Genomic DNA, 9,476 nt, shown 5'->3' with positions numbered 1-9,476 from the left:
TATATATATATATAATATAAATATATATATAATTATTATTTTTAATAATATATATAATTATATATATTATTAAATTATTATTAAATTATTAATATAATATATAATATTATTATATAATACATGTATAACTATATATGTATATACACGTGTGTTACATATGTATATACATATATCATCTTTTTCATCCATTTTTAATGTCTATAAATGATACTTGCGACAATTTAGTGTATTTTCTAAAATACACATACTTTCGTTATATATATATATATAATATAACTTACTTGTGTATTACTTATTGATAATACTAAAGAGTCAATCATTTCTTATATAAATAGTACAGGGAATTATATATTATTTTACGTCTCTCAAAATGTTAAGATACATATTACAAGTATCTTTTTCCTTTATTTATTATATCCTGCATGACGTAAAATTCTTTCCCTTTTACTCATATGTGGAAGTTTGATAAGCAAGTTGACGAGCTTTTTTCATTATCGTCGAGAATTAATTACTAAATTTACTGATAAAAACTTGCGACTTATCCATTATTTTACAAGTATACCTCTCCTAGCATCATAAACTTGTCATCGCGAATCCATTTTCATACTTGGCTTTTAAACTGTGTCAATTCCGATTTCATTAAAAATCATAAGATAGTACTGAAAGCTTAGAACGTGTGTGCGTTGCGGCAGATGCCGCAACCTAGAGCGAACTCTTCTCCGGTCGGCGGATGCTTCACATGCAATGGACATTCGTCTCCTTCTAATTGCTTAGCTTTGGAACCTTGAAAAAAAGATCGATATGACATTATCATCTTTGGAAGACAGGTATCATCTTGAAATCATTTTGATGAAAAAAAGCGTACACGTACCAGCGGGACATACAGGCAACTCGCTCTTCGGGATGGTGGTAACGCGCTGGAAGTCGTCGTGACAGGGTTTGCAGAAATGCGTGGTTCCGAAGCAGAAGAAGACTGCCACCGAGCAGCAGTATCGGCATTTATACTCGAGAAAGTCCGCTCCGTGCTTCGGACACATCTGTGCCCTTGCCACGTCGCTACAGCCACCGCACACTAGTTCCGCAGGGTCGAAAGATTCCCCACCTAGTTGTGCGTCGCAACGCGCCTCACCACCATAATAAGCCTTCTGACATTTGTAACATACGTAATACGCATACCGTTCCATCGCATAGGCAGCGGAGTCCTGATAACGACTACCGGGTGCAAAAGCTCCTTCGGCCCTGCGAAAAATAATTTGTTGTATACATTTATCGCGTAGAATATTTCTTTTGCAACACCAAATATATATTTGAAAATATTACTTGTGCAAGCCTTCATATTCCAAGCGCATTAGAGCCTTCCTTCGTACATCCTCATAGAGTTCTTTCACGCTTGCCAATTGCTCGGATAATGTTGGATGATCCATCGGTACTTTGCAGATCGGGCAGAGAGAGAAACCAAAGGTGATCCGCGGTCCCACCCAGCGCTTCATCAGGACGTGTCGGCAGCAATGCAGATGGAACACATGGCCGCACTGCAACTGAATCGCCGGCGCGCAGGACAGGGCTTCGGTGAAGCAAATCATGCACATGTCATCGGCGTCCTGTTTCAAATCCGTCCCCGGTAAGCAACGATGCAAGCAAGGTAAACAAGTTCTCTCGTTTCTAACACCCCCACAAATATGACCGCAAGAGTGAACCTTGTTACAAGCGTTTTTGGCATGTTCCTGACAATCGTGATCGGCGCAGATGTTGCCTATCGCTAGCAAGCCCGTATTTCCCGTGGTACCGCAAAATCGGCAAATACCAGTAGTGGCGCCGACCGGTTTTCTCGGCGAACCATCGCGAAATTCTATTAATGCCTTCAATGTTCTACTATCCGCTAGAGCCAAGATCCAGAAGAGTTTCGTTCTGCCGCAACCTTCGTGAAGATCAACTCGTATCGCTTCCTCTTCTTCTTTACATACTTGTCTGAGATGCGTTCTGGTCCTTCTATGAAGATGTAGAATTTTGTCGCATTCCGCGCACAAATTACTGCAAACATTACATTGAATAATGGCCGTGGTCTCGTCGTCATCGTGATTACTACACGTTGGCTAGAAAAATGAGAAAAACAAAATTAATTAAAATTTTACTATATATCATACATATAGTAATCAAGAAATGTAGTAATAATCTTACTCTAGGCGGCAACGGTTGTCCTTCAGAACCGCTCCATTGACCAGACGACAATCTTTCAACGTGATCCGAATCCAAAACGCATAAAGAGGCGAGTGCTAACCATAGTGTCGGGGATCGAAGACATTCTGTAGGATCGCGACTTTTTTCGTCCAATCTGGTTAAATTTAGGATATTCTCGGCTATAGCCGCTTTCGTTATAGACGCCCATTCCTCCGATAACTTACCCTGTAATATGAATAAAAAGATATTGATTTAGATATTTTAAAACCAACTAATTATATCATAACATACTCACCGATGCCATGTCCTTTAAAAGTTGGATTATCACTTCTGCTAGTTTACGCGTCATGCAACCTCTCAACCACCATCTTGTTCCAACATAACTTTTCGGGTGAATGCTGGTAGCTAATGAAGTACTTTGAAGTGCCTTGCCATTTTCTTTCCCTTTTACTTTAACTTGTACATTCAAAGCTTTCGCGATACAGCTTAAAAATACGTCGAGAATTCCGGCAGAATGTTCATTGAAGTCCGAAACATGAGTAAAGCCGCTGTTCGCCGCAGATACGATACTGAAGTCGGTAGGCGGTAATCGTTCGACGTTTGTAACGCTCGCTAGTGTTTCGGGTTTAATTTCTGGCAATATTCGTCTTAGGAGAGATGTTACCTGGAAAAATACAATCGTGGTAAAGATGGTTTTAAATTCTACGTATGATCTTTCAAGCGCTAATAGGAAGAGAATGTACCTGACGCTGTACTCTTGCTGATCCGGTATGCAACAAACTTAATAGATCTTTTAGTAAACCAGTCTGATGTGATAAGTAATATTGTCCTACAGAACTTCCGCTTAAAGCAAGAACCATAGAAAGCATTTCGAAGCAATAAGTATCGGCCGCTTTTGGCAAATCGCTGTTGTCACTCAACAGACTATTAACGGGCGTCGGTGAACACAGAAGCATTTCCCATTCTTCTCTCAAACGTATAGTTTCTTTTCTAATCGCTTGCACGATATGAGTACATACTTGTTTTTGTAAGTGTGTCAAATTACTTCTGCTAAATAAAATTCCGACCATATGTTCTCGGAGATCATTACTGTCCTCCAAATCTTCGTTAACACCTTCAGTCGATTCCGTTTCTTGTTGCTTCTCTCCTTGTATAAGTTTCCCAAATACCTGCAATACAATACGATACATTGTAAGAATACAACGCTTTAAACGAAAAAATAAATCACAAGAAATCACGCTTACTTGAGATGTGATTAGACGGAATACTTTCAAGGTTTCTGCCTCGCAATTTCTTTGCTGGATAGTCTGTGCGCTTAGTTGTTTTCCTATTTTTAAAGATCCTCCTTCGATCTCACCAAGCACTCTGATTTGACGAACTCTCAAAGAATTATCTGGACCCTTTAATTCCATACCTACTACTATATGGCGTTGATCTATATACAATTACAATATGATATAGATCAAACGTCTTTAAAGCATACCTTGTTTTAAAATAGTAAAAATTACAACATTTTTATATTACCAGTGATTGGACAATTAATCCATCCAGCTGATCTACTTTCAATCTCTACAGAAATTAGCTTTGTCATCTCATCTGCGTTAACACCAGACAGGAAAGTTATGCTTGACACTTTATGCTTTTGAATAAAAATGTTTAATTAGACAAACATTATTTGTGATACAGTTAACCCAATTTTTATGAAAAGAACTTACTGTTAAATCGCGGCAGTTATCGATGTGTACGTACAACATTCTAGGCACGGTATGAGCACCACAAATGATAGTAATAACTTTAGTTTTGTTACGATCTTCATCTCCGGATTCCCAAAATGTTTCCGTTGAATTGTCTGTTAGACTACCAATCATGGCTTGGCGACTGGAAGCTTTGATCTCAACGCTAGATGTTAAATCCTTTAAAGCTTCCACACAACTGCTTATCTGTTGCGAAACTGTTGATTGGTGGCTCTCATGCATACTCATTGTCACATCCTCTTCTTCTTCGGAACGTGAAAGAATTTTGCTAATATTACTAAATACATGACTTCTATGCAGAAACATATGATCTGCTGGCGTAAATCGAATACCCCAGCATCGAATCGCAGCTTGTTGTAATGGAGATCCTGTAAATAAATAATTACAATATATCCATTTAAAAAATGTCCATTTAAATTCCATTTGCTTAAGTCCATCTTGCTGCGAATACTTACCAAGTGGTGGTAATAGCATTAAGTCCGCAATTGTTTGCAATAAGGTATGAAACACAGTGGGTAATGGATTGACAGATTCTCCAGCTATCATTAAATCACATAAAGGATGCTCACTGACGCCGGTTGTATCCTGAAAATTAAAGCAATAACCATATCATATTCATGTCTACATTAACAAATAAAATCTTATTAAAAATTTTGCTTACATGATCTTCTTTCTTTTCTGTTTTGTTATCATCATCATTCGCGTCTGTATTATCAGAAGGAACAATCGGCGTAAGAGACGAGACGAACCACCACAGTAAGTCGTGCAAACAAATTGGTTGCGTCACGCTTCTTAAAAGCCAATTTAACGCCTGCATCGCGTAAACTCGACAGGCAGCACGACGCAATGCTTGCTTCATCGCAAGCTGCAGATGTTGCAAGTTGTGTTGTTGAAGAACAAATAACATCACAGGTCTCATGAGAATCTCAATTCGATCGTTACTTGCCATTTCGGTTTGGCTAGTGGATACTATTGCGGATTGATCCATCGATGGCACTAATTTTTGAAGTGCAGCAGACGGATAACACAAAAGCGAAGAACCCGCTTCTGAAAAATAATAGAAAATATTTTATTAATATTTATTCATAAAAATCATCTGCGTTAACACCAGACAGGAAAGTTATGCTTGACACTTTATGCTTTTGAATAAAAATGTTTAATTAGACAAACATTATTTGTGATACAGTTAACCCAATTTTTATGAAAAGAACTTACTGTTAAATCGCGGCAGTTATCGATGTGTACGTACAACATTCTAGGCACGGTATGAGCACCACAAATGATAGTAATAACTTTAGTTTTGTTACGATCTTCATCTCCGGATTCCCAAAATGTTTCCGTTGAATTGTCTGTTAGACTACCAATCATGGCTTGGCGACTGGAAGCTTTGATCTCAACGCTAGATGTTAAATCCTTTAAAGCTTCCACACAACTGCTTATCTGTTGCGAAACTGTTGATTGGTGGCTCTCATGCATACTCATTGTCACATCCTCTTCTTCTTCGGAACGTGAAAGAATTTTGCTAATATTACTAAATACATGACTTCTATGCAGAAACATATGATCTGCTGGCGTAAATCGAATACCCCAGCATCGAATCGCAGCTTGTTGTAATGGAGATCCTGTAAATAAATAATTACAATATATCCATTTAAAAAATGTCCATTTAAATTCCATTTGCTTAAGTCCATCTTGCTGCGAATACTTACCAAGTGGTGGTAATAGCATTAAGTCCGCAATTGTTTGCAATAAGGTATGAAACACAGTGGGTAATGGATTGACAGATTCTCCAGCTATCATTAAATCACATAAAGGATGCTCACTGACGCCGGTTGTATCCTGAAAATTAAAGCAATAACCATATCATATTCATGTCTACATTAACAAATAAAATCTTATTAAAAATTTTGCTTACATGATCTTCTTTCTTTTCTGTTTTGTTATCATCATCATTCGCGTCTGTATTATCAGAAGGAACAATCGGCGTAAGAGACGAGACGAACCACCACAGTAAGTCGTGCAAACAAATTGGTTGCGTCACGCTTCTTAAAAGCCAATTTAACGCCTGCATCGCGTAAACTCGACAGGCAGCACGACGCAATGCTTGCTTCATCGCAAGCTGCAGATGTTGCAAGTTGTGTTGTTGAAGAACAAATAACATCACAGGTCTCATGAGAATCTCAATTCGATCGTTACTTGCCATTTCGGTTTGGCTAGTGGATACTATTGCGGATTGATCCATCGATGGCACTAATTTTTGAAGTGCAGCAGACGGATAACACAAAAGCGAAGAACCCGCTTCTGAAAAATAATAGAAAATATTTTATTAATATTTATTCATAAAAAAAAAATTTTTAGTATTTATTTATAATAAAAAATAACGAAATATTGTTTGTTTTTTTTTTATATAAAATGCATAGAAACGCGCGTACCATTACTCATTTCGCTACTACTATTATTCCGTTTCCTCATCATAACAACTCTGCCGTCGTTACTATTTCTAGCCCAAGGCGCGCCAGTAGACATAGATACCGATCTATGGAACATACTACGATTCTTGCCGCTTTCATTATCACTGTCACTCATTGGATACTCTGATAATGGCTGCAAATCAGACGATATAATTAAAGCAATGTTAAATATTAAAAATAGAAAACAAAAAATACTTTCTTACCCTGCCATTTGTGATATTAAATGCGCCACTGCTTCCTTCATAATTATTTTGTTGTCCATTTTCACGTCTCAGAGTTTCTTCGTAATATCTTTCGTCGTGACTTTGTGAGTGATGAACACCTAAAGCTTGCAAACACTGGAATGGTCCGGTTGGCGGAAATGGTCCGACGGCCTCTGGAGGACTATAATTCTCCGCCACAGACGATAAAGTCTGCGAAGGTCGTCTCTGCTGTTTCGGGATATTAAAGCCAGAAGCGCTAGCCAAATCCAATAGAAACATCGCATTGTTTTTCATGATAATATGAGTTTCATTCGCACTGGGACTGTTAATCGGAGACAGAATTTTACTTGTGCCGTTTTTTCTCTTGGAAATCCCGCTGACAAATTTCTTTGCAAACTTGCTCTTTCTGGCTTTCAAATATTTATCTCTACATGTGTCACAGATTAAATACCACGAGCTACCACCAACTCCACCATCTCCACAATTGCCTGCCCACCCCACACAGTAGTTTCCACCGCTGTTGTATCCTTTTCCGCCCGCATGCCAGCCGCAACCTGGATGCATCATCTTCATATGATAAGTGACTGGATGTGGGAACATCAGGCCACAAAGTTCGCAGATAGTCTCGCGTTCGATCCCCGCCAAAACCTCAGATGCATTCGCTCTACCAATAGGCTTCCATTCCTTCTTTTTCCGACTACTTTTCTTCTCGCGTTCCTTCACTTTATCCTCTCTGGGACGTTTTTCTGGTATCGGCCGTTTCGCCAGCTTCATCGTCTGTATCTGCGATATAGGACTAGGTAGGATCGATTGTTGTTCAATGGCCTGCAAACAATTGGTGCTGAGTTCTTCCCATAGAAAAACCAGGCTCTTCAATGCGGGTGGCAGTACCGCGACTGTGTGAAATTCGGGCAGGGAACTGAGCTTGCCCGAGTTTGCCTGAATCTCTTCTTTGAACGTATTCTCCTGTTTCTTCCTGCTCCTATTGGCATTAGCGTTCGCAGCTGAACGCGTGAGTGTTTCCAACGTGCTAGGTTGGATGTGCAAATAATTGCCGGCATTCGTCACCTCGACGGAATGTCTCTGCCGTGCTTTTTGTTCTTGTTGCTGCTTGTCACTGGATTGTACGACGGTATGCCTGGTTACAACCAGTGCACCTTGTTTCGGTAAACTCGGGTGGAACTTGAGGAAACTCGCGCAAGCCATAGCATCATGCACGATCCCTTCATGCCACAAAAACGCCGCGAAAACAGCCCTCAGACATTCTGCTACGGAAGGACTGATCGCTTCCTTAACCTTGTCTTTACTTAAATTTAGAGCACGATTAGGATTTGGACTCTGCTGTGCGTTGGCAGGCGACATGGCGCGTTTTGCTCTAGTTTTCACGGCCTTCATGTGATCCCTTCTGCTCATTTTCGGCGAGTGTCGTTCGTCTTTTACTCCGGACGAGCCAATACTGAAATGACCTTTCATAGCTGTAGCAGCGCTTTCGGGGCTTGTTTGCGTTTGCGCTTGAGACATTTTGCGCGGACTTTCCTGAGGATCCTGTAATAAACAATATGGTTTATATAGTTCCTTGCATAATTTTATAAACGATATCACATAACAGAGATTTTTTTCATGCATCTTTATCTTAGCGAAGAAAGTAAGACGATTAAAATGCAAAAAAGTTGCTTACAGCACACTCCTTTTTAGGAGTATCGGGTGGGCTCGCTATGCTGCCCTCAGATCTCATGTGTAAAGAACTGCAACTTGGACTCGGTGATAGATCACGCGTATTGGCAGTAGTACTGATACCACTCGGTGACTGAGATGGATCTCTTGTCAAGCTGCTAACCAAGGCACTTGTGTCGCTCTGTGTCGAACCGCGTCGTTGCGACGTTATGCTGTCGATCATCCCTCCTGACACTTTAAAAAGAAATAATAATATAATGACGACCGCGAGTTGTGTGCCCGTTATCCACAAAATACATTCGAATATTTAATCCTGATGGCAAGAGAGTATCACTTTCTCACCTTATTGGAAAACGCATGGATAGTGATAGAGCAAGACATTTATAACATTCGCTTACACAACTCATTCAAAAAGTTTAAGTCATGCAGATTAACTTCGTGCGTGTTGAAAATTAAAGGTTTCTAAAGAATATATATATACTTCTTTCGCTTTTGTATTAAAATGTGAAATATAAATTACAGCGGTATGAAATCTGATGAGTGATTGTTCGATTTTGATGCGATGTAAACTAGGATTAGGATATAAATATATTAGCGTGTAAAAATGATCTTACGTAATAGGGAGAGGCCGACACTTCGGGGGGAGCCGCAGAGTACAGGGCTGCTACTCATACTCTCTCCCCCTCCTATCGCGCTTCTCCCACCTAATAATTTTGATTAATTGTAACAAATTTATTAGGTACGTTTTAGTGGTTTAACTATGCTCTCGGTTTTCTGAATCGCATAAAGAGTTCACTTTATGCATATGATGTAAACAGTCATGCATCAACTAAAGAATGAAACTATATCGCGTGCCATTCCGATTGCTATTTCGCATGCATAATATAATATCGTAAAATTCACTGATCAATATGTGAAGTGGGGTTCTACTGTGCCATCAATATATATATATATCCTATATACATATATATAATAAATGGTGATAATATATTAAAACAGATTTTCAATGATACAGAGATTCTGTGCACTATTCGAAATTTTACAACTTTAGTAATTCAATAGGATAGGAGCGAGTACCTGGTGCATTAGCAGCAGGAGGGAAGAGGCAATTGCCAGAAACGGCTGGCTGTCGACTGGACCCAGCTAAGATCAACATGACTAATTTGTTATAACTAATTCACACAAACAGAATATAT

The 9,476-nt window shown here is 39.2% G+C and overlaps 1 protein-coding gene across 1 annotated transcript in view; it reads right to left on the bottom strand.

Moving 5' to 3' along the window:
- Positions 1–116: 116 nt before the first annotated feature.
- LOC115240302 (E3 ubiquitin-protein ligase MYCBP2) overlaps positions 117–9,476 on the bottom strand; it is a 208,337-nt gene continuing 198,977 nt past the window's right edge. The window contains exons 25-39 of the mRNA XM_029815371.1: positions 9,358–9,423; positions 8,285–8,514; positions 6,607–8,151; positions 6,365–6,536; positions 5,848–6,233; positions 5,642–5,771; positions 5,148–5,554; positions 3,703–3,817; positions 3,423–3,613; positions 2,922–3,347; positions 2,474–2,842; positions 2,179–2,403; positions 1,321–2,093; positions 872–1,239; positions 117–783 (exon numbers count right to left, since the gene is read on the bottom strand). Of these exons, the coding sequence (XP_029671231.1) occupies positions 668–783; positions 872–1,239; positions 1,321–2,093; positions 2,179–2,403; positions 2,474–2,842; positions 2,922–3,347; positions 3,423–3,613; positions 3,703–3,817; positions 5,148–5,554; positions 5,642–5,771; positions 5,848–6,233; positions 6,365–6,536; positions 6,607–8,151; positions 8,285–8,514; positions 9,358–9,423 (5,519 nt within the window). The 3' untranslated portion in view covers positions 117–667. The remainder of the gene's footprint in view (positions 784–871; positions 1,240–1,320; positions 2,094–2,178; positions 2,404–2,473; positions 2,843–2,921; positions 3,348–3,422; positions 3,614–3,702; positions 3,818–5,147; positions 5,555–5,641; positions 5,772–5,847; positions 6,234–6,364; positions 6,537–6,606; positions 8,152–8,284; positions 8,515–9,357; positions 9,424–9,476) is intronic.

The sequence above is a fragment of the Formica exsecta genome, unplaced genomic scaffold, assembly GCF_003651465.1.
Source record: "Formica exsecta isolate Colony F162 unplaced genomic scaffold, ASM365146v1 scaffold423, whole genome shotgun sequence".
NCBI lineage: Eukaryota > Metazoa > Arthropoda > Insecta > Hymenoptera > Formicidae > Formica > Formica exsecta.
This window is presented reverse-complemented; position numbering and strand designations above follow the sequence as displayed.